This window comes from Vicugna pacos, chromosome 8, assembly GCF_048564905.1.
Source record: "Vicugna pacos chromosome 8, VicPac4, whole genome shotgun sequence".
Classification (NCBI taxonomy): domain Eukaryota; kingdom Metazoa; phylum Chordata; class Mammalia; order Artiodactyla; family Camelidae; genus Vicugna; species Vicugna pacos.
Genome location: NC_132994.1, coordinates 19492921 through 19516843, shown reverse-complemented (window position 1 = coordinate 19516843; position 23923 = coordinate 19492921). Strand labels below are relative to the sequence as shown.

Below are 23923 nucleotides of genomic sequence, written 5' to 3'. Positions count from 1 at the left end.
GTCCATTCCATTTTATAACTTGCATTTAAAAACCTAACAGCTAAAATTTAGTGCATATATTTTCTCCCATAATTATGGTTTTCTCCACCTGTATCATATTTAGTGTCTGCCTGGTTTTCTATTGTATGAGTAAGTCATTTAACAGTTCCTATCAGTAAATATTTACATTTGTATATAAAATTTTTTTTGGTCTTTGGAAAGAAAAAAAACCAATGCCACTATGCAAGTCTTAAAGCTAGATTTTAAGGTAACAATTCTAGAAAGCAGAAATGCTGAGTCAAAGGTTAACTGCTTAGGCTTTTACATATTGCCTTCCTGAATGGTGGATGCTCATTTCCTCAATCCTCCCCAATACTGGGTGGTTTCTTTGTAGTTTTTGCCAATTTCAGGACTTCAAAGGTAGTAGGAAATTTTTTAAATATCTGTAAGGTATAGCCCAGTGTTGCCTGATTGGTTACCCTTGACCATCTCATCACCAGCTCAGGTTTTCCTTTTCTGAATCGCCAGGCCAGCCCAAGTGTCGTCTGAATCACACCGCCACAGTGCTGACCCTGAGCCTGTCCTTAATAAAGAGCACCCTTGACCCCTGACAGGAAGTCCCCAGCAGTGCTACTGCAGCAGGTTTTTACACCTGTGACGTCGTAAGACTACAGCAAGGGGGAATTCAGGAGACTCAGGTTGCCACTGATACACAGTGTGAAACCAAGCCCATTTGCTCTCTGTTACATGGAATTTAGTTTTTTGAATGTTGACATTTGTTTGTTTTTGAACCATGGTACTTTGGTTTACGTGAGAAATTAAGAGATAGCAGATCTTGCTTTTGTTCACTGTAAGTGCCTCAGCAAAGGCAAATAAGCTTCCTTCCAAATGTGTGCTTTTTCAGGAAATCATCAATGAGTGGGACGAACAGGAACGCATCGCCCAAGAGAAGGCCGAGCAGGAAAGCAGCCTATACAGATACCGGAGCAGGAGCTCCAGAACGGCCCTGAGCGAGGAGGAGGAGGAGGAGCGGGAGTTCAGGAAGCAGTTCCCGCTGCATGAAAAGGTCGGGTGCTGACATCAGGGTTTGTCTGAGAACAAATTCCCTTGATACCACACACCTTCCCTTCAAGTGTTTTCTCCCACCTTCCCATTTTATTGACGTATAATTGGTACACAGCACTGCAGAAGTTTAAGGTGTACAGCATAATGATCTGACTTACTGTGCTAATCATTTCATGGCATAGGTAAGTTTGGTGAGCATCTATCTTCTCATTTAGATACAAAATAAAAAACGTTTTCCCTTGTGATGCGAACTCTTAGGATTTACTATATAACTGACCTACACTATGCTAGTTCCTGTTACGTCCCTTTGAATGGTTTTGTAATCTTTCAAATATATCTTGATGCATATAACTTGCTACTTCATTTTCCTGATCATTCACACTCTCATCTTTCCTCCTTCCTTTTGGTCTGATTAGAACTGGACTTTGACTTTTAAAAGTTCAATTGCTCTAACGTTATTTACAGGACTTCGCAGATATTTTGGTAGAATCATCACTGGAGGAGGAAAATGGAACTTCAGATGGGCAAGAAGAGGAGGCCATAACCAACCCCGCCATCCTGTCCCAGAGCTCAATGAAGGCTGTGATGCTGATACACCAGCAGCTGTGTCTCAGCTTTGCTCGGTCCCTCTGGTACCAGCAGACTCCACCAACACACGGGGCAGAGCACTACCTCAGCCTGTTTCTGTCCTGTTACCAGACTGGAGCATCTCTTGTGACACACTTCTACCCCTTGATGGGTATGATGGTTTACTTTGTTATACTTGTGGAAAATCAAAACAAACAGAAGTGATTGCTACTTCTGGAACAGTTAAAATTACCTCCCTGTTTTTGCTAAATTCCTTATTGATGGAGTTTCCTTAGCTTAAAGGGCTTAAGCTAATTCCAAAAAATTGATTTAAATTTGTGCAATAAAGATGAATTTTCACCCTTTGAATACTTTGGGGTAAAGGGATTAGGAAAATAGGGATACAGGCTTAGTTTAAACGGTCTTGTTTCTCTGCATTATTTCTAATTTCATTCTAACAGCTTCAGTGCTTTTCAGATGAAATCATGTGTGCCTGGGAGCTCAGAAATTAATCTCACAGGATATGGTTTGATGCAGTTTCCCACATGACTTCATGAGTTATTCCATGCAAGTAGGAAAGAGACTAAATTTCATTTCTGCCTCCCAAGAAGAGCTACAAAAACTGGGAATCTGAATCCATCAAACCAAACTCTGCACCCTCTCAATTACACATGGAGAATATCTGAGTTCCTCTGTATATTCCAGAAACTTGGCAGATTTGGGTGACTGCTGTGATACTAGGGTCACAATCTTCTAAGCCTGTGTTGCTTTGGGTGTGAATGGCATTGAAATAATCTGCTCCAGTTAGTCCTAGTTGATGGTTATTTCTTAGCATGTTGCTGACCTCTTTGTGACCTGGTACTGACTTTCCTCTGATCTTGTGAACTTCACAGGAGTTGAGCTGAATGACCAGCTCCTGGGCAGCCAACTCTTGGCCTGCACCCTGTCCCATAACACTCTCCTTGGGGAGGGGACCTCGGACCTGCTAGTGAAGCCTGACGGGCCCTATGACTTCTACCAACACCCCAACATCCCGGAAGCTCGGCACTGTCAGCCTGTGCTACAAGGCTTCTCAGAGGCTGTCAGGCAGCTGCTACAGGACTGGCCAGAGCACCCAGCGCTGGAGCAGGTAGGGAGGGGAGAGGAGGAGGCCTCCCACCACCCCCAGGGTGGTTGACTTGCACTTTGGAAAACACAGAGGTTTTTTGGAACCGCCGTCCAGTGAGGCGCTGTTCACTGTAGGATGAACACACCAGGTTTTTTGGTTGCCCAGGGCTTGCCGTCCTCACACTGAAGTGCTGCTGTGCTGCTCTCTTTATTCAGACCCAGCCTTACACTAGCAAGGGCCTGGCTTTCTCAAGGTTGGCAGTTTTAACTCAGACTTTGCTCTGCGGTCTTCATAAGAGTAATTATCTTATCAAACTCAGTCTTACTTTCAGAGGAACGCAGCAGGTAAAGCGTTTTTCTCGGGTGGGAAGTTTCATCCACAGCTTTCACAAGTGATTGTATTACAAAGCAGGGCCTCTGCATGAAACTTCCCTCCAGGCCTCTCTTCAGTACCCCGTGACTTAGGTGACTTAGGTGATTGGCCGTCCCACGGGGATGCTCAGATCTCTTTTTCTTTCCCTTCCCCTCTGCAGCTGCTGGTTGTAATGGACAGAATTCGTAGCTTCCCACTTCCTAGTCCCATCTCAAAGTTCCTGAATGGCTTAGAGATCCTCCTGGCAAAGGCACAGGTAAGATTTCTCTGTCTGGTCCTCAGTTTTTAGTCAACTGAACATTGACTCTCTTGTGACATCTTTATTGTTAGGGGACAGGATGTTATAGTTTAGATTAGAAAAGGATGAACTTCCTTGGTTTTTCTGACATAGGATCAGATCATTGCAAGTGAAGCCATTGCTTCCATGGGGCATGTGGGGGACCAGCTCACCTGTTCTCAGGTATGAGACGCAGTGTCCACTGGACCTGAGGGCTCACTCTTCCAGGACTTCCAGGTTGGCCTGCAGACCGGCTGGGGGGCCTGCACTCATTGCCGCCTCAGTCCTCTCACAGCCTCTGAAGTGGCCAGTGCTTCCCTGATTTTCAGATTAGGGCTCTGAACTTTGGAGGCGTCGTTTGTGACTAACAACAGGCATTCAGACTCAGGTCTCTAAACCCTGTGCTTTTGCCTGCCTCTGAATTCGGCTCTGTGGGAGGTCTGTCAGATGACCAGAAGGAACTTGAAGCTGGAAAGGCTGGATGTAAACTCATTACTGTTATTAGTAAATCAGCATAAAAGATGTTTAAGGTCCCAGTGGTCTTTGCTCAAGAAAAGTCCAGGGTGTCCCTGAGGGAGGAGGTGTTTAGGGGACTGAATAATGGCCACGGTAAATGTTGTCTTTGTTTCTTCAGGATTGGGAGGAGAATGCAAGTCGAGCTCTGTCTCTGCGGAAACATCTTGATCTGGTCAGTCAGATGATCATCCGTTGGCGTAAACTGGAACTGAAGTGAGTGGTCACTTTCATCCTCTTCCTGAACTTAGATGTTGTAGGTGCATTGTCTTTTGATAGTTTGTTTCGTCAGAGTTTATGTAGTATGTCAGCTAGAGAATGCACTTTCTAGTCATTAATCACAGAGTTAAAAGCAAGGCATCGGCATGACCTTAATAGAGACCAGACAACAACGTGCATTCCTGAGGCGGCAAACTGGCAGCTTCTCCATTTAGGGGGAGAGAATAGTGAACATTTAGCTCCTGCTTCTGTGGTTTCAGATGTTTGAATGGGTTTCCTTAAATGCTTCCTTGGGCTCTTCTCCCATGTTCCAGCTGCTGGTCTATGAGTTTGGATAACACCATGAAGCGCCACACTGAGAAATCCACCAAGCACTGGTTCTCCATCTATCAGATGCTTGAGAAGCACATGCAGGAACAAACAGAGGAGCAGGAAGGTAATACCTGTCCGTCAGTTCCCGGCCTATTAGAGTGTCCAGGCTAAGCTTGATGTGCTGTGAAGTGTGGGATTTACCTGCTGCCATGTGTCCTGCCAGCAGTGCTTTCACGCAGGATGTGTCATTTGGCTTCATGGTATTCCTGAGAGGTCAGCCAAGACAGCTGTGTAGTTCTTTTCTTACTAAGAAGAAGAATGAAAGGTTTAAGTGACGTGCCCAAAGTCAAGAGACTTAGTCATAAGATAAGGTTTCCTTATTCTCTCTGTCCGTGAGACAAGTCAGAGAGAGAGTTTCTCTCTTGGTAGGTAGTAGTTAACATGCTTGAGTTAAAAGAGTTCCCTCCATACTTAAAATAAGCACCTCATAATTCAGTTTCATAATTTGCTTTGAGTGCATTTAACACACACCCTGAGTGCAGATATAGTTTTAAAATCAGCTTGGAATTTGGCTGTGGTCCTTACTTCAAATCGTCACTTTAATTGGTGTGTCTATTTGATGGCCATCCCTCAGGATATCCCATAGTAGATTGTGTGCACGATGTGTAGCGAGTGATGTTTGCAGGCACATGTTTTCCTCTTTGATACTCTAAAGATGACAAACAGATGACCCTGATGTTGCTGGTCAGCACGTTACAAGCATTTATTGAAGGATCTTCACTGGGAGAATTCCACGTACGACTTCAGATGTTACTGGTTTTCCATTGTCATGTCTTGCTGATGCCACAAGTTGAAGGAAAAGGTGAGGCGATACATATACATATATATATATATATATATATATATATATATATAAAATATTTTTTTCTTTAATTTTACCCTACATTGTTAAAATGGTTAGGCTTTGAATTCTCCCCATGAGACAGGTGTCTTGTTGAATACCAGCTTTTAAACAAGACACTTTTAGTTGTCTTTTACTTATATGACTCAGGTTAGATGTGGAGGAAAACATTAAAGTACAGGCTGGTGATAAGTGAAGCCTTGACTAGTGAACTGTGACAGGGGTTAATCACCAGATGCAGACCTTGGGAACTGGCATGTCGAGGTAGCACATCTTTCTGTCTAGACAGTGCAGGAGTCCGGCTAAGCTTCTGCTTGATCCAGGCCATTGTCAGGTTTTTGTTGATCTGGTGAGAGCCCCGCCACATACCAAGTAACTGCACATAAAACTGCTGCTGTCAGCTTCTGTCCCTGAGTACAGCAGTTTAGATGAAACTGTCACTGTGAAATGAATATAGATTTCTGTGATTGGGCAGTCAAGGTGAGCCTCTTAATATGCCATCTTTTAAAACAGACTCAGTGTCTTCTGACTTTACAATAAGATTCCGAGAAAGGGTTTGAAATTGTGAGTTTGGCGCACCATCTTTAAGAACAAAAGTGCAACCAAAAAGTCCACTGTAAACTGAAATGAAAAAATAGGGTAGTGTCGATAGCATACATCTCTGGGAACTGCTAACCTGGCTCCCTGATGAGCCGTTAGATAATCTGCACGTGCTATGTTGTGCTGTGTTCTCAGGGCCTAAAGAGTAAGGAGGAAGGATGGTCACTGAAATGTCGAGCCAGTAGCACATGCAGCAAGTGTGATCTTTTTTTTCCCTTTTTGTTTCTTCCAGATTCACTTTGCAGTGTTCTGTGGAATTTGTACCATTATTACAAGCAATTCTTGGACCAAGTTCAGGCCAAAATTGTGGAACTTCGTGCCCCCCTAGAAAAAGAGCTTAAAGTAAGATGCATAGCTGTCATGACCACTCTTGGGAGAACAAAGCTAGCAAATTCTTCTTATTTAGGTCTGTCATTTAATCCATTTAACAGTGAGGCAGGGGGCTGTGGGGAATGGAGGTGAGCATTGCAGCTGCCAGGTAGGATGCGGGTTTTGCATTTTGTGGCATTGGCTCCATTGCTGACCTGGCCACGTGTGTGAGGGTTCAGTGGCGTGGCCCCTGAGAGGGTCACCACAGACTCTGTTAGTGCCTGCTCCCCTGTCTTGCCCAAGCCCAGCTTCCACCTCAGGGGAGTGCTGTCTAGTGTTGGTCCGTGGGCTGTTGAGGTGCTGTGGGGTAAGGAGGATCCTTTTTGATACCTTCAGTGGTTGTGGAACCAACCCTGGCTTAAGCTAGAGTACACAGTGACCTATGGATTATAGCAGCCTTTTTTGCCACTGCTTTGAGAAAAATATATGGTTCCTTTATTAGACTTGTTTTATTTGTTCACCGAGACACAGCCCTGTGTTTGGGATGGAGTGTGCTCTGGTCTTTGGCAAACAGATGATCTAGAAAGAAACAGAATGACAGCAGCTTTATAAAGCCATTCTTTGAGCTTCATTTATTTTACAGGAATTTGTTAAGATATCCAGGTGGAATGATGTCAGCTTCTGGTCTATTAAACAATCTGTGGAAAAAACACACAGGTAATTCATCTTTTAAAACTGGAGGTGACCCAAACTCAGAATTCTTGAATAGCAAGAGGCAAGACTACATTGTTACAAAGGCCAATTTATTAAAACACACTAGACTGTTTTGCTGTCTTCCCAACATTGCATCTACACGCCCCACCCAAACCTAAAAAAGCAGAATCTCCCTGCAGGAAGAATTGATATCCCTGGAGGCAGAGCAAGCTGTGTGCTTTGGAAGGGCGGTGCTCCACCACCTGCTCACCTCTTACCTTGGATAAAGTGATCCTACCATTTCAGAAAAGGAAGATGACAATACTGCCATCTTTTCCTTTTAAAAAAAAAAAAAGGAAAAAAAGATGATTATGAGTTTCTAATGAGCTCATTGAATACCAGGGGCACGAGTTACTAAGTTATCTATGTATGCATTATGATGTCATTTATATATTTCCTCACTTCCCCCCCCCCCCCCCCCGCTCATCTCTGTCATTATCTGGGGCCAGGACCCTCTTTAAATTCATGAAGAAATTCGAAGCTGTCCTGAATGAACCCTGCCGGTCATCCCTGCTGGAGAGTGACAAGGAGGAACAGCCTGACTTTTTGCCAAGGCCAACAGATGCAACCGCGAGTGAGGGGTCCCCCATTCAGAGTCTGAACAGGGCCCTGAGGGAGACCCTGTTAGCCCGGCCAGCAGCTGCACAGGTATTAGCTCGTGGGATGGTGTTTGCTTACTCCTGAGCCAGTCAGGTGGGGTCTGTGCTTAGCATGGAAGGAGTGTCCTTAGAAACAAGCGAGGAAATGCCTTTGAAATCTTTTTCTTCGATCTAGTGTATGATATCCGTCTGCCCGACCCTACTGCAGAAAGAATAGGGCAAAAAGCATTAATCCTGGTGCTGGAAGTTCAGTGTTAGACTGTGGGAAACATCGTGGTTACCTGTGAGCATTTCGTCTACCTGTGAGGGAAGACATGAAGCCTCGGTTTAGGAATAGGACGATGAAACTGCTGCACGGGGGTGAGCATGTGCAGCGATGTGCTGGTTTGTCGTGCTTGCTGATGACCGTGGTGTAAAAACTTATGTATTCTCAACATGGAGTTTCAAGCACCAAGAGTTAAAAGCTGGCTTCCAAAATTCCTGAAAATTTAAACAGTCATCAAGACCTTGGGTGAGCAGGTCTATCTATTACAGGATGGGTGTCCCTGCTCATATCATTGGGTGTGGAGAGCACTCTTGAGAGAATAATCACTTTTGCCTTCTTACTCTACTTTCCACCCTGGGTCTAGAGTTAGCAGTGGAGTTCCTCGAGGTATTTTAAATATTTTAGTAGTTCAGAAAGCATAGTGGAAATTGAGCATATAGCCGTGATATGGCTGCACACAATGATATAGCCACCAAATTTATTTTCTTTTGATTGTATTAGTCAGCTCACTGCTTTTGTCGTGCTGATCAGATTTTTTGATTTGCTGTTGATGATGGCATAGGAATTTCAGGAATTCTTCAGGAAAACAAGGAATGAAAATATGCCCCCGATGGATGAAAGTTTCCCCCTCTGTCTAACACCCCTTCATCTGATTCCTTCACTTGATATCTGGATTCCTGGGTATTTGAACTGTCAGTCAGGAATTGGGGTGGGGAGAGATGGTACTAGAAGTAGGATTTGGCATGTGATTTAGTCTTGCCTGTGTGTCTGAGAAGCAGTGCAGCACAGCACCTTAAAGGTAGCAGGTGTGCTGTTCACTCCTTGCATTTGCAGAGCAGAGGCGCAGTCCCCTGTGACGCGCACAGGTGGCATCGTGGGGGGGGGAGCGGGGGCCTTGTACCACAGGGATGTCGCAGCAGCTGTACACTCTTCTAAGTATTCGAGGCACGTGCCTATTTACATTTTGATGATGACACATTTGTTGTCGTGAGACTTCAGAGGTGGGGAGAGGAGAACTTCCTGTTGCTGGGCCAGGTGTGTGTGGAGGGCTACAGCATTTAAATTCAGCCCCCATGCAGGTCCGTGCTGTTACTGTTGTTCTTGGCAGCCAGACTAACCTGTGCTCTGTCTCCTAGGCCACGGTTCCAGAACAGCATCAGGGTGCTCCTCTCCCCATGGAGGGGGAGCTTCTGCGCCGCTTGCCGAAGCTCGTGCACCGAATGTGGAAGTTGTGCCTGACGCTGATGAGGGGAACCCCCCTGCCCCACCTCGTAGAGGGCCTGGACCAGTTCACCGGTGGGTGTGCACCTGGGGCCGGGGCCTCTGCGCTCTCTGTTAGCCCCCGTGGCCTGGAGGGCTGGAATTAGTTATCTATGCCCTTTTTGACATCTTAAACAGTGTTGAGCAGTAAGTTGAATAAGCAAGTTGGATTATAAACCAGCAGAGCCCAGACACGGGAGCCAGCTGAGAGCCTGGACACCATCATCGTGTTTCCTGTCTGTCCTCCTCTTGTGCAGACGAGTGTGGTGTTACCCTGTTTTCTATAACAGCCTTGTCCATATCAGCTCTGATTGGCTGGGGACACGAGTAAAGGGGCACTACGGAAAAGGAAGATTCGTCCACAGTCCTCTTTTTCCTTCACTGCAGAGAGGCGTGGCAGTTTCATCTCTCTGACTGTCCTTGCCCGGGGAAGCTGAGAGCCAAGAGTGGCTCTGCAGTGTAACAGGCCCGGCTGGGAAGGGAGTCCAGCACTCAGTAGGCCCACCCGCAGTGAGCGTGCTGTCAGAGTGAAGCTGTCCCTTCAGCAGGGTAGCAGTCCGGTCTCTGGGAGCTCTTTATTTATAAAATGTGTTAGGTGATAACCTGATACCCATTGCTCAAGGCGTCCTGCCTGCCCGAGCCTGAGGGTGAGGGTGTGTGGGGTGCAGCTCCCACATGCATCTTCTGGAAACGACACACATTTGTAAGATTGCAAAGCATTCTGTGGTCTAACTCTCCTTCAGTGTCGCATGGTGTGTGTGGTGTTCTGGCTCTCATCTGGCAGACTAGACTGCATGCGTTCGTTTGCTGGGGCTGCTTCAACAAGTACGAAATGCCCCTCGAACAGCACAGGGGTTAGGAGTGCTGACCCTCCGTCTATAATTTGGAGCCCTCTGTATCCTGGTTCCACATCCACTTATGCAAGTGCCCTGGGCTCTTGTGGTACTGACAGAGTTACCGTTGAAAAAAAAAAAATGCACGTGTAAGTGGACCCACTCAGTTCAAACTCGCACTGTTCAGAGGTCAACTGTACCACATACTGGGTAGCTTAAACAATAGAAATTTATTTTCTCGCAGTTCTAGAGGCTAAAAGTCCAAGATCAAAGTGTCAGTAGGTTTGGTTTCTTCTGAGGCGCTCTCCTTGGGTGGTAGATATCTTCTCCGTGTCCTAATCGCCTCTTCTTTTAAGGATGCCAGTCAGATTGGATTAGGGTCCACACGTTTGGCTGCATTTTACCTTAGTTGTCTCTTTAAAGGCCCTGTCTCTGAAAGCAGTCACATTCTGAAGTACTGGGGATTAGGACTTTAACATGGATTCGAGGGGACACAGTCAGCTTGTGTGACACTGCCTCGTGTTTAGGTGCCTATGGATGTCCAGAAAGGCAGCTTGGTGCTGAGGAAAGAATTGAGTCAGTTCAGCCAGGGTTCAAGTCCTGGCTTCAGGTCAGCTCTTAGCTGAATGGCCTTTATGAGGTGACTAGACTTCTCTGAGCCTTTCTGAGCGGTGACAAATAAGTGCTTCTGGAGCTGTGCACATTAAAAGAACATTTACCAAGTACCAGGTACAGCGTAGGGACTCAACATGTGTCATATGTGTTGGAAATTTACCTCAAGTTTTTAAAATTCCTAGCGTGAATCACTACACATAATCCATGCTCAATAAGTACTTCTTGCTTGCTTGATTATAAAACCCCTGAATGAAAAAAGGAATAACTACTTTTATTTGGGTTGTTTGTTATCAAGGGATATGAAGCCTCGTGTTGTTATTTTTCTGTTTGCTTCTTAATCTTTTGAGTTATTGAGAATTTACCAAATGCTACGGACTATGCTAGTTACCCAAGATACAAAGACAAATGACACCTGGCCCTTGTTTTTCAAAAGGTCCTTGATCTTGGGTAATTTGAACACATTAGAAATTCCTTGGGATTTCTGTCTTCCCCTGCAGGCGAAGTAATTTCCTCTGTAACTGAGCTGCAGAGCTTAAAGGTGGATCCCTCTGCAGAGAAGGAGAAGCAGCGATCAGAAGCCAAGCACATTCTCATGCAGAAGCAGCGAGCTTTAGCAGACCTCTTTAAACACCTCGCAAAAGCCGGTAAGGCTCTTGCTGGAAACCTGATGAATTATAATCACTTGCCTGTAGGAAGAAAAATGACAGGGTGATTTGGGGGACGTTTCTAGAGATAGCTGAGATGGTGGGAAACAATGTGGCAGGCCAAGTTGGGACATGCCATGCCAGGAGTTCCAGGCACACATACGAAAATCCTATGATGAACCATTTTTGATTCCCAAACAGTTTCACAGTTTTGTAATGAGGTTTCTCAGAAACCATGTTTTTTTAACTTTTGTCACCATGTGCTAAACAGTACCCACCCTTCCAGGGTTGTACAGAGAGCAGTGCTTCTCTGATTCATGTACAAGTCACCTGGGGAATCTTGCTGAAGGGCGGAAGTGGAGTCTGTCGCAGAAGGAGTAGGGCAGGGCCTGAGCGTCCGCTTTCTGATAGGCTTCTGGGCAGTGCTGTTCCCAGGACTAGACAACGAGCGGTAGTGGTGTGGGGGCAGCGGGGTGGGGTGCATCCATTCTCTTCTGAGTTTCTGTATTTAAACACAGGCTGTTTATTTCCTAGGTTTGTCATATCGCAAAGGTCTTGCCTGGGCCCGTTCAAAAAACCCTCAAGAGATGCTTCATCTCCACCCATTGGATCTCCGAAGCGCACTGTCTATAGTCAGCAGCACTCAGGAGGCTGATTCTAGGTTTGTGTTTTTAATTACAAAGGAAGCAAGTCACTTAAAACTCCATGGCCTCATTTGCCACAGCGGGGATAACAGCACTTCTGTCCTAGCATTGCTATGAAGGTAACATTTAGAAAGGTGCCTGGCTCAGGAATGGCAGGTGGTAAGCACTCAGTAAGTGTTAATTTTCTTTTTTTTTCTTTCTTTTCCCCCCTCCCTTTTCTTTTCTTTCTTTCATTAGAAAAGGTAAAGGAAGAATGAGAAACATTGGGTGGTGTGGGCTCTGCTGGGGGTCTCGTGGGGTGAAGAAGACAAGGGTCTACTTTGAGCATTTAAAGCAAGTGCTAGGGGTTAGTTAGTAATTGTTAAGTTTCTTTTCATTTCTCTTTCCTCCTTGATTTCTTCTCTCCCGTTATATTTTTGGTCCTTTGAGTTTCCTTGATCTGAATGTACAGGTGAAAATCCATGAAAGAATGGCCACATTTCTAGCAATTCCATATACATAAACCTGTTATAAGTTCTCACATGTTCTTGAATTTGAGAGCCATAAGCTTTGGAGACAGACGGAGCTCCCTCTGTTGGTAACCACAGCAGAGGTTGTGGAAGTGAGCTGGGTACAGCATACATGTGTATTTCCTTTGTTCAGTGGCCCTCTGAAGTGCTTCAAATTTGAATTCGCAACATTGTAAAAAGTAGAAATTTTACATAAACATTCTGGATTTTCAGTTTTTCCGGAAAATTTGGCCAAGTGAGCTTGCTTTCCCATGTGGTGAGAAGTTGGCTATTGCGCCCTCCTTTTGATAGGATGCGTGCTGTCCGTTCTCTGTGGTCAGCAGCAGTGCCTGTTGCTTCTCCCTCCCCAATGAGGCCAGGTGTCATTGCCATGTGTCATTTTGTGCTTGGCTGTCCTTAGTCATGTGTGTTATCCGCATGGCCCCTGAAGGCATCAGAATGTATGGTCCCTTGCCTCTACTGCCAAGATAACTATAATTTTTTTTTAATTTATTTTAATTTTTTTGCCATTTCAAATGAGTTGGTTTAATTCCAGGTGGTACAGAATTCAGGATGGAACAAAGATTTAAGAACACATTTTGACAGGATTCTGGACTGGGTTTATGCTGATTTCACAGCTAAGGTAGAAATGATTGAGATGAACTAAAGAGAAGATGAGCCACTGTATGATTTTTTTTTAACGAAAGTTTATTCTTAAATGTACAACACTTCATTGTAGCTACAGGTGGCAACAGATGTTATGGCAGGGAATCCAGATGTTTAAACAGGAATGGAATTAAGGATCATCATTGCCTCAGGCACAAGGAACAGCTTACTTTTTGCCAGGTTTCTTAATTCCACCTGTGGCCAGGGGACCTTTCCCCGCAGCCTTCGCTTTTAGCTCCTAGAGTTTCTTCTGCTCCTCTTTCTGCTTCTGCTTGAATGCCTTATCTTCCTCATCCATCTCCTTGGCCTGCTTCTTGGGCTGCTTCAGGGGCTTCTTGCCACCTTCACTATAATGTTTTTATTAAGGAAACCGTATTGTCATAATTTACCTCCCCACTGTACTTCCAGTGCTAAGTACATGATACATGCTTTGAATGAAGGACTGATGGGTGCTTGACTGAGTGGGTCCTCACAGAAGTAAATCTGTTCAGGCTCTCTTGGCTTTTGGTTGTGACTAAATAGACCAGTCTCTGAGTCTGCAGGGTCTGGGGTGGAGGTAGTGGTTTTAATTATTAAGTCACATTGATTTCTTTTCCAGGCTGCTTGCAGAAATCTCATCTTCGTGGGATGGGTGCCAGAAATATTTCTACCGCTCCCTTGCGCGGCACGCCAGGCTTACTGCGGCCTTAGCAGCTCCTACCAAGGTAGGATGGTAGTGCCTTGGGCTTGAGGGGCCCAGGGACACTCCTGGCTGTTCATCCAGGGCTGCGTCTTCAGATCTTGTCAGGTGATCACAGCCCATTACTGGAAATGACTGTGCTTTCTGCAGAATATCATTAAACTTAGAATATTAATCAATGTAATTTTGTGCTTAATCAGAGTGTCTTATAATAAGTCCTGTCACTCACATTTGCTGGCAGGACCAAATGCATAATAAAAATAACGGAAGAAAAACAGCATTGAGAATGCCATCCTCAGATCCTTTCCCCCTTGTGAACCTAGAGAAGACCACTAATACTCAATTTTGGTGTTAAACCTGGTTCCCGTTCATGGCACGTCAGTCATCTGTGAAAGTGTAGTTTGAGAAGTGCTGCTCACAGAGGTGGACATGTCACCTCTAGAGGGGACACATCCAAGCGTCCCTAAGCCAGGGCTCCCCCGGAGTGTGGGACAGCACTTCCCCACGTTGCCTGTGTGGGTGTGGTGTTTGCAGCCCCTCAGCACGCTCTTCCCTCCTCCTCCCGCCTCCAGGAGATGGGCGTGGGCAACGTGGAGCGGTGTAAAGGGTTCTCGGCGCACTTGATGAAGGTGCTGATCCGACAGCGGCGCTCCCTGACCACGCTGACGGAGCAGTGGATCCTCCTCAGGTATCGGTGGACTGGTTGCATCTGTGGAACGAATTGGGGAGAATCATGTATCAGCTCAGAGTTGCTGCACGTGCTGCTCCTAATCGTGAAACAGAGTCTGAGGCCTGGAGAGGAGGGTGGGGTTTCCCTTGGCTCTGCCCCCCTGGTTTTGGCAGCATCCCTGGGGGATGAGTTCAGGACCAAGTCAGACAGTAAAAATTGTCATGGCTGAACCACACCTGGGTCGAGAATGAGGGCATCCGTGGTCAGCAGTCCGTGCGGGCGGAGGGACAGGGTTCTTGGTATCGGGGCACCCCAGTCTCTGGGCACAGATCAGATTTGAGTTGCCTTCAGTTTACTAGGCTTTGTGGATTACAGAGTGCACTTTGCTGAGCCATACAGGGCCATTCCTCAGTGGAGATGCTTAGGGGATGAGGGTGGCTGGGAAGCTGTCATCTGCTGAGTGGGCTCTTGGCTGAGAGGTAGTATTTCTAGGCTGTAAGCACTTGAGCGTCAGCTGTTTTCTTCTCTACTCATACAAATTTATCTAGCAAAGTACTACATTTACTAGATTAAAAAAAAGTGGCTGGCCTGTTGGATGTGAGAGCGCTGTAGGGGGCAGGTGATAAGCAGTGGGGCCGATGCTTCCCTGCTGAGTACTGGGGAAGGCTTTTTAATAGACTTTTTACTTATCTGGGGAGATCTTTTCTTGATTATGTGGAAAAGCCCATACTTTATTCAGAAATGAGTGAATTTACTGTTAAAAACAGCTCAGTGACAGTGTAAGGAGCCATGTGTTTTCCCCGGGGGTTTGTCTCTGCACAGGAACCTCCTCAGCTGCATGCAGGAGATTCACGGCAGGCTGGCAGGGCCACCCACCTACCCCGTGGCCTTCCCGCCTCAGGATGGGGTGCAGCAGTGGACGGAGAGGCTGCAGCACCTGGCCATGCAGAGCCAGATCCTGCTTGAGCAGCTCTCCTGGCTCCTCCAGTGCTGCCCCGGTGCAGGCCCAGCTCCAGGCCAAGGCCATGACCAGACACAGGGTCAACCTTCTGCCCCCGACCTAGAAGGCCCAGAGCTCACCGTGAGGCAGCTTTCCGGTGCAACGCTGGACCTTATCCCGTCAGATCTAAGCTACCCATCCCCAGTTCCTGGAAGTCAGCTGCCTGCTGGTTGCCGGATGCGGAAACAGGACCAGCTTTGGCAACAGTCAACTGTGAGATTAACAGAGATGCTGAAAACCATTCAGTCAGTGAAAGCTGATGTCGACAAAATTAGGCAGCAGTCTTGTGAGACTCTGTTTCATTCTTGGTGAGTGTGCGTATGTCTTTGCTCTTCCTCTGTGTGTGGGCCCTTGTTCAGAGTTTAGTAATGGCGTGAAATGATGAAAGGGGTTATGCCTCAGTCCTCAGTTTTCCGGTGGACTTGCATAGTGCTTTGTGGCATATGTCTAGCTATAAATCTCTAGATACAGTGAACTTTAGTGGTTGGAGGGGAGGGGTATGGGGGGTGTACCGCCCTCCTTTCAACATTGTGGCATTTCTGTTGTTGCAGGAAAGATTTTGAAGTTTGCTCTTCTGGGCTGAGTTTCCTGTCCCAGGTGTCAGCTCATTTGCAAGGCCTAGAGTCCTTGTTCATTCTTCCAGGGGTAGAGGGAGAGCAAACAGACTCACAAATGGCATTAGTTGAGAGCCTGGAATACGTAAGAAGAGAGATCAATAAAGCCACAGATGACTTTACTGCCTGGAAGACACACTTGCTCGCCCCAGGCAGCCAAGGAGGTAAGGACTGTTGTTCAGCAAGGGAGTAAAAGCCCAGCATAGGGATGATGTCGCGGAGACTCAGTCCAGGCAGTCCTGAAGGCACATTGTGTTTTGTTCTAGACGTGTCTGTCCAGGGTTCTGAGGCGGGCAGGCATGGTCGGAGCCCACAGCTCTTGACTTTCGTTGCCTCTTTAGCTTGAGTCCCTTGCCTCTGGATGCTCATTACGTTGCTCACTTTAAAGCGCACGTGTGGGGGGCAGCCCAGGCCCACTGCGGTTCCGGGAAGTTCTTTCGACTGGAAAGCTGAGGGCTGACATTTGGTGTTCATATGCACCATCTTAACTGTTTTCATATTTTTGGCTTTCTTTTGGCAAAGTTGTGGTAATTAATACAAGACAGTAACCTTACAGGCTTATCTGGGCAGGGAGCGTGTCTCACTCATCTCTGTTCCCAGCACTGCGTGACACAGTGGCCCAACCATGTCACGTGCTTAAGCACGTGGCTGTTTACTAAAATGACAAATGAGGACTGTTAATGGTTTCTAGGGGCACTGAAGCAGATGAGTAGGTTTTTAAAAAATTGTTTTGTACCATGTTACTTTGCTAGGAAACCAAATGCTGGATGATGGACTTGTGGAGGATTTTTCAGGGCAAATGGAAACTGCCATCCGGGCCATCCTTTATGCCATCCAGAACTTAACAGAAAGACACAGTAAGAAAACAGAGAGCACTGACCACACAAGGACACAAGAAGAGGAGGGTATGTCTGAAACTGGGGGGAAATTAGCTTCCCACTTGATTTAATTTTTAGTTGATGGTCCATTTTTGGGGCTAAATATTTAAGGACAAATATTGGAAATGATTATTGGATGAATGGTGAGGAAAGGGTTTTATTTTCTGTTATTCAACATGTCATTTTTTTCTGTGAATGAAAGAGGCAGCAGGCTTTGAGAGACTGCAGTCAGGACATCTAACCAAAATCTTAGAGGACGACTTCTGGGCCGACGTGAGCACTTTGCACGTGCAGAAAATAATTTCCGCCGTCTCTGAGCTGTTGGAGAGGCTGAAGTCATACGGCGAGGATGGCTTAGCGGCCAAGCACACGGTAACCAGTGGTTCTTGACAAGCTTATTGGCCTTCTGCAGTGGGCCAAGCAGGGGAAGAGGGGGTTTCTCCTCGCTCCACACGGTGGTCCCCAGAGCAGGCCCCGTCAGCCAGATCACTAAGAATTTGATCTGTTTGTACATGTAAACCTCATTGAGAAACTTTGGAAAGCTCAGGGCTTGCTGGCTAAGGGTTGCAGTTGTAAGGCGCATAGGTACAGAAATGCTAGCAATCAGAACATCCGTTACCTTGGGGCTCTTTCGCATCCCAGTCACATACTCCTGGGCGCATGTAATGCTAATGGTAGGTGTTGCCGCCAGCACTGAAGACTCAGTGGCCGCATAGTGCAAACACTACTCCCCTTACAATATGCCGAAGGAGGATGACGTTGTCATCTCCCTAAGGCCAAAGAAGCAACTTACTTTGTAGGACTAGTGTGTTATTCTTTAGCACTGCCTCCAGTGCCAACTTTGATTCCCAATAGAATAAACATATTTTTAAAAAAGCAACCTTGTTAACTGAGAACTAAGTGACTGAGAATTGAAGGTATAGTTTTGTGAGGGTTTGTGTGAATAAGGAAGAAGTCTCAGTGAGCAGACGCTGTATATCTGTGTGTAGATGAAACGTACCATTGTGACATTTGGTGCATTCACGGTGTCGTACAGCCATCGTCACTACCTAGTGCCAGAACGTTGTTACCCCCCCCCCCCCGGGAAGCCCGCTGTGAGCAGACCTTCTCATCTGTTCTGCCCCCAGTTCTTCACCCAGTCCTGCTGCTTGTTGGTGCGCCTGGTGCCCATGGTCTCCAGGTACTCAGACCTTGTCCTCTTCTTCCTGACCGTGTCCTTGGCAACTCACCGCAGCACTGCCAAGCTGCTCTCTGTGCTCGCCCAGGTCTTTGCGGAGCTGGCTCAGAAGGTAAGGGCTGTCACGGCAGCACCACGGGGCAGCAGGTGCCCAGGTATTCCACACCCACCAGGATTTGGTGCAGTGAGCTGCTTTATTTTGATGACTTGCTCCCTCTGTGGGTTTTCTAAGGCTTTGTCTGGCACCCGTTTACTAAGCCTGTTTCCACCAGTCTTGAAACCTGCATGTCCCCCGTTGGTGAGCTCCCTAGAATCCAGAGCTGGTCTAAAGGCTGCCACTTTTGTTCACACCCTTCTCTCCCTGTCTCCAATTTCAAATTTTCTTCTGATAACTCTGAGCTAGACTTACAGGATGAATGAACCCTTAAGGCTATTAAGTGTTAAGTCGTTTATATTTAATCGTGGTGAAATGGTAATGGGACTCTTAATGTTGGGAGGGGAGGAGCAGTGTTTTTCCTCTACTAGGATGTCATTCATTCAGCCGTGTACCCGGTATTGGGAAAAGCACTGCAGCTGTAGAGATTGTAGACCCTACCCTTGAGATTCAGGAGCAGGAGACAGACAGATCCAGCAGGCCCAGGGCGGTATGGCAAGTCTAGTTACAGGAGTATCCAGTTCTTGGACTCTGAGTGAGTTAGTCACTTAATCTCAGTTTCCTTGTGTGTAAAATGAGATTTGCATTCTTGTGAGAACCACCTTCATCTGAGTGTGTAGTTTGTTTTTTTATGTCCTTAGTATTCTAAGATCTTTTCTGAATCTAAGTATAATACGGATGAGGTTCACTTGAGGAAAACAGGAATTTACAAACTAAAGATGAGGTCTAGGCTTCTTGTAAACAGTCAAGAGTTCTTAGTTCTGAGTATCTGGAATACTGGAAAGGGTTAAAAAAAAAAAAAAAGGTGGCAAGCCCACACCTTGTATCTAGATGATCAATGTGCATCTTTGTTGAATAATGTATAAATGAATGAGGCTCAGATTTAATCCATCTGATGGGCATTGAGCCCAGTTTTACATCCTATCCCTTTCTGAAGGAAGCATTACATGCAAAAGACAGTGGCAGGACAGTATATGTTGAGGATGCCCTGAACTGGGTCAGCTGCTTTGTCCACTTGCACCATTGCTCTTGTCTGACAGGTTCTAGAGTGGCTTTGGCCTGTCATACCCAGGTGTTCTGGGGTAAAGGTGTGAGGGTAGAAGTGGTTCTGATATAAGCAAAGTGTTGGGAGCCCAGTGGCTGTCCAGCTGCAGCTGCTGTAGTGATGTGCCCCGCAGAGGGACAGCTGAGTCTCCTTCCTCTGGTTTATTCTGTCTGCATCTAAACATATTTCTTTACAATGTGTATCACTATTTTAATCAAAATGTATCTTTAATCAGCTTTCTAATATACATCCTGAAGGTGAGTTTGCCTGTCCCTTAATTTCACAAGTGTCCGAGTTATATTCATACCCTTCGTGAGGAGTGCTGAAGGCACTTGGAAGTGGATTAGACACAGCGCTAGGGTAATAGACCTTTGTTGTGACTAAAGCACCGAATCCATTGGAAGCTGCTTCAGTGTAACCAGGTCATGATCAGTGTCTGCTGGTCTCAGATCTTGGTCTTGCTAGTTGACAGCTTATTTGTAATACCTTCTCATCCTCGGATTGACAGATATCTTGATAGCTTGTATTTCCTCTGCTAAAATGTCTGAAAGCCACTGTTTTACTTCTTTTTCTATTCACTTTTGCACCACACGCTAGTAGTTGATCTTTCTTTACAGGCTGTTTTCCAACATGAAGCTCAGTTAACTCTTCACAGGTGTTATTGTGTCTGACCTTGTTCTTAACTCTAGACCGAGTGACAAATTTACTTCAAGAGCTGGGAGGAAGGCATATTTTTTAGTGTTTAAAGAGGTTCTACACCCTACCCCACCCCCACTTCCTCCCAAATACCATCCTAGAGTACTTCATTCAGATTTTTGTCTTGGCAAAATGACAAATTACTATGCCCCAGAGGCCTCCACTAAGTGCACACCTCATGTATTAAATCTGATGTCAAGCTTTGAAACGGCAAGTATCATTAAGAAATAAAGGAATGTCAGAGCCTACTGTACTTCCATGAGATCTAAAATACTGACCTAGAAAACAGTTAATCTTTTGTTTATAGTATTTTTTCCTGTAGGAAGGAATGGAAATCACCCCCCCCCATGCCGCCCCCTGGCTTTTTACTTTTGTGCCTAACTTTCACTCTTTCCATTTCCAAGGGATTTTGCCTGCCCAAAGAATTTATGGAGGATTCAGCAGGAGAGGGAGCAACTGAGTTCCACGACTACGAGGGAGGTGGAATTGGAGAAGGCGAGGGCTTGAAGGATGTGAGTGACAAGATAGAAAATGAAGAGCAGGTATGTCTTCACATGTGTGAAATTTGTGTATAGTTTACAGGAGCTCGCTCCTTTTTCCTTTTTCAATATTTAAATTACACACATTTTCCTACTAAGTTAATGGTTTTCAAACTGCGGTCTGGGTACCCTAAGAATACTAGAGCTTGGGGAGTGGGTGTAAATAAAAAGCATAAAGACCACACAGAAAGGAACTTCGCAGCTCAGCTATAATTTAGGAGACAAATAATTTAAATTTTTTTTATTTTTTATTTTAAATGGGGAGATTTTTGCTGATGATTTTCTAGAGAGTATTTTTGGTTGTCGGTTCATTTAAGGATAAAAAGCTTGGCTATTTTAAGTGGTAATTGCATTTAAAAACAATGCCAGTGTTTGCTATTAATAGGTTTTACTGTTGTGTGCCTTTAAGACATGTTAAAATTTTAAAATTTACATCCTTTTTTAGTTGGTATCAAGCATGCCTTTGAAATACTTAGATTCTTTGGACTAAGACTATTGTGTTGCTTTTTTAAGTTCCAGTCTTAGTTGGAAGCAATTTTTTTTTAACATACTACTTTTAGGGGGAGAGGGTATATTGCTCAAGTGGTAGAGGGCATACTTAGCATACATAAGGTCCTGGGTTCAATCCCCAGTACCACCTCTAAAAATAATTAAGTAAAACCTAATTATCTCTCCCTGCAAAAAAAAAAAAAAATATTTAAAAAGAAAAACATGCTACTCTTAGTCATTTAGATTAATCAACCATGACTTAAAGAAATAAAAGGTAGTGGAATTTCTTTTTATCACTTATCTTCTAAATTTAAAGCAGGCTGTAAATTTCTATTTAATTATAGTTATAACTATGAAAAATAAAAGAGCAAACCAATTCAAACTTCCTGTCTTCCTTTGAATGGAAAACTGAAAAGAAATAAAAAACCAAAAGAATAATGCCAGTGTTTGTGGTAGAGTTCTAATATACATTTTATATATATTTGTTACTTTGCTCTTTCTGTATTTCAAATTTAACTTAATCAGCACACAGTAATTTGTTAATGGGAAAAAGATAAAAGTAAACCTAACAGAAAAGTGCAAATCCAACGCAAAAAACATTAAGTGGGATAAAAGGCTATTGAAACAATTTGGCAGTATCTAATAAATTTTAAATTGTGGGTATTCTTTGACCAAGGAATTCCATGTTTTCTTACAGAAATGCTAAAAGGTCGAAGATAAATATATGTAAAAGGGGGTGTGTTTATTCAAGGATACAGCGTTATTTATAATGGTGAAAATTGTGAAAGAATCCAGATATTCATCAGGAGGGAATTACTTAAATTATGATACTATCCATGCAGAGCAATATTACAGATTAATAAGAATGAGATAGGTTTATATGTATCAACATGGAAATTTATCTGAGACATTTTTTAACTTAAGAGAAGCAGATTGCAAAACAGTTTGTACGGCATAATCCCTTTTTTGTTTAAAAGGATGCTGGGAGGCAAGTATTGATACATATTACCTGTATTGTAAGTATCCATCGGTGACTTATGAATAAAAAGATGCTCCAGAATGTCTCTGGTGATAACTTCTTTAGGATTTTTGAAGGATGATGGCGCCAGGGGAACTTACTCTTTCTGTTTTGCTTAGAATTTTTAAAATGAGATTTTATCATTTTAAAATTTAGTCCTAATGAAAGAGGTAACAATCGTGAATCGTTTGCCCAAAATATTGACTAAATTATGTAGAAATATATAGTTTAAGGAAAAGTGAAGAAAATTACATTCACAGTGTGGTGCTGACTATGAGATATCAGAGACAAAATAGATACTAAATTTATGGGCAATATAATAAGACTGAATTTTTTTATCCTACAGACAGAATGCAGTCTTAAAATATCTCTGGATTTTTTTTTTAAACTCAAATGAAGAAAACCTCAATAGAATTCTATATTCTCTAATAACATGTGCAATAAAACTGGAAATTAACTACAGAAATGTTAAAGCAAGTCACAAATTTTGTGTATTATCTCTGTTCTCTTTTCTCTCCCCAGAGATAATTTTACACCACTAAACCCCAGCATTTATATTCTATTTAGAGCTGAGTAAACATGAGTAAAGTTACCATGTTCATGTGTGTTTTCTATAATGCTTTTTGATGCAGGCAGAAGATACATTTCAGAAGGGCCAAGAAAAGGATAAGGAAGATCCTGACTCAAAACCAGACATTAAGGGCGAGGATAATGCCATCGAGATGTCAGAAGACTTTGATGGGAAAATGCACGATGGGGAGCTTGAAGGACAAGGTTTGAGATTATCCATCACTTCATTCTTGTTTTTGAAAAATAAATATTTTCTCCAGGAAAATACAGATCCTCAATACAGAGCCTGTTACACTCTCGGAACAAGTTGGTTCCTCTGTGTAACTGCAGGTGGAAAGGTCAGCATGCACGTGCACCATCACCAGCTCCACCGAGTCAGGAGGCTGCAATCTGTTTTGGAGATTATTCTTCTCTGAGTAAACAGAGACACTGACGTCTGGCTGCCTCGTGTGCTGGCAGCAGTGGCCAAGCAGTGCCCTTCGGAGACATCTGGAAGAACAAGGAGATGAGCCCTAACAGAGCCTGGCTCTCAGTTCAAATTAAATTGTTCTGAGTATTTTTTTTTTAAGTAATTTTTGTCCCTAACTACAAAAATAGTAGACGTCTGTTGTAGGTGATTTGGAACAAAAACGCAGGAATGAAATAGCAAGATACCCTTTAGGCCTATCACCCGAATCACTTAACAAATTTCGGGTTATTTCTTCCTGTATGACGCGTATGTACACACACATGCAGAGACCATGAACACTTCTACAGCCTGCTGTTTTCGTTTAACGTTCCACACTCCATGTCATTAACAGTTATTTGAGAATATGATTTCTTACAACACATTAATCATGTCATGTTTGTACCATAATTCAGCTGTTGCCCTAAATTTCTGTTTAAAGCTTAATTTGAAATATAGTGTCTTATTCTAAGTGTGAATATCTTGCATAAATGATAGTTGACCTCAGAGTAGAAGAGTGTATGCTTGCCTGAGTAGCATAAGGGTTTAACCTTTATCAAAGTAGACCTTGCGCAAAGACAAAAGCAAGATAATTCTGATGAATTGAGCTAGACACGTGATTTGAGATGTTGGTTAAAACCACTGACGTATATAGTATGTTGGAGATGGAGGAGGAACCTGAGGAATGTTGTAGTCCAGTCTCATCATTTCACAGACAGGAAACCAAAACCCAGCGAGGCTGCTGAGTCCCACGATGAACATCCTGCCAGCACCAGAACTAGACATCCTGACAGCCGTTCCCCACCCTTCTTACCTTACAGTCTGTTCACATTACACATTGTAGACCTCCTTGTTCCTCCAAACAGTTTGCAAAACACAGGGGGACTACTTCAGGAGCTTTAGAAGGGTGTTCTGTAGAAACGGGCAGTAAACCCCAGGCAGGACCCTCGCCAGGTCAGG

At 44.5% G+C, this 23923-nt stretch overlaps 2 protein-coding genes and 1 pseudogene across 3 annotated transcripts in view; 1 reads left to right on the top strand and 2 right to left on the bottom strand.

The window, feature by feature from the left end:
* The window catches only part of MDN1 (midasin AAA ATPase 1), a 139510-nt gene that overhangs the window by 97334 nt on the left and 18253 nt on the right, over positions 1–23923 (top strand). For both annotated transcript variants that reach the window (XM_006200336.4, XM_015235997.3), the window contains exons 64-85: positions 884–1045; positions 1510–1783; positions 2505–2740; positions 3252–3347; positions 4003–4097; positions 4415–4536; positions 5128–5274; positions 6146–6255; positions 6866–6939; positions 7425–7623; positions 8976–9135; positions 11045–11191; positions 11726–11852; positions 13588–13693; positions 14241–14356; positions 15161–15646; positions 15890–16116; positions 16705–16857; positions 17033–17202; positions 17958–18119; positions 20307–20444; positions 22581–22722. In XM_006200336.4, the coding sequence (XP_006200398.2) occupies positions 884–1045; positions 1510–1783; positions 2505–2740; positions 3252–3347; positions 4003–4097; positions 4415–4536; positions 5128–5274; positions 6146–6255; positions 6866–6939; positions 7425–7623; positions 8976–9135; positions 11045–11191; positions 11726–11852; positions 13588–13693; positions 14241–14356; positions 15161–15646; positions 15890–16116; positions 16705–16857; positions 17033–17202; positions 17958–18119; positions 20307–20444; positions 22581–22722 (3649 nt within the window). The remainder of the gene's footprint in view (positions 1–883; positions 1046–1509; positions 1784–2504; positions 2741–3251; positions 3348–4002; positions 4098–4414; positions 4537–5127; positions 5275–6145; positions 6256–6865; positions 6940–7424; positions 7624–8975; positions 9136–11044; positions 11192–11725; positions 11853–13587; positions 13694–14240; positions 14357–15160; positions 15647–15889; positions 16117–16704; positions 16858–17032; positions 17203–17957; positions 18120–20306; positions 20445–22580; positions 22723–23923) is intronic.
* ANKRD6 (ankyrin repeat domain 6) overlaps positions 6836–23923 on the bottom strand; it is a 105811-nt gene continuing 88723 nt past the window's right edge. Inside the window, exons 20-21 of the transcript XR_012074837.1 lie at positions 11522–11693; positions 6836–6920 (exon numbers count right to left, since the gene is read on the bottom strand). The gene's annotated coding sequence lies outside the window, so the exon portion shown is untranslated. The remainder of the gene's footprint in view (positions 6921–11521; positions 11694–23923) is intronic.
* On the bottom strand, positions 13011–13347 carry LOC116281394 (translation machinery-associated protein 7-like; annotated as a pseudogene).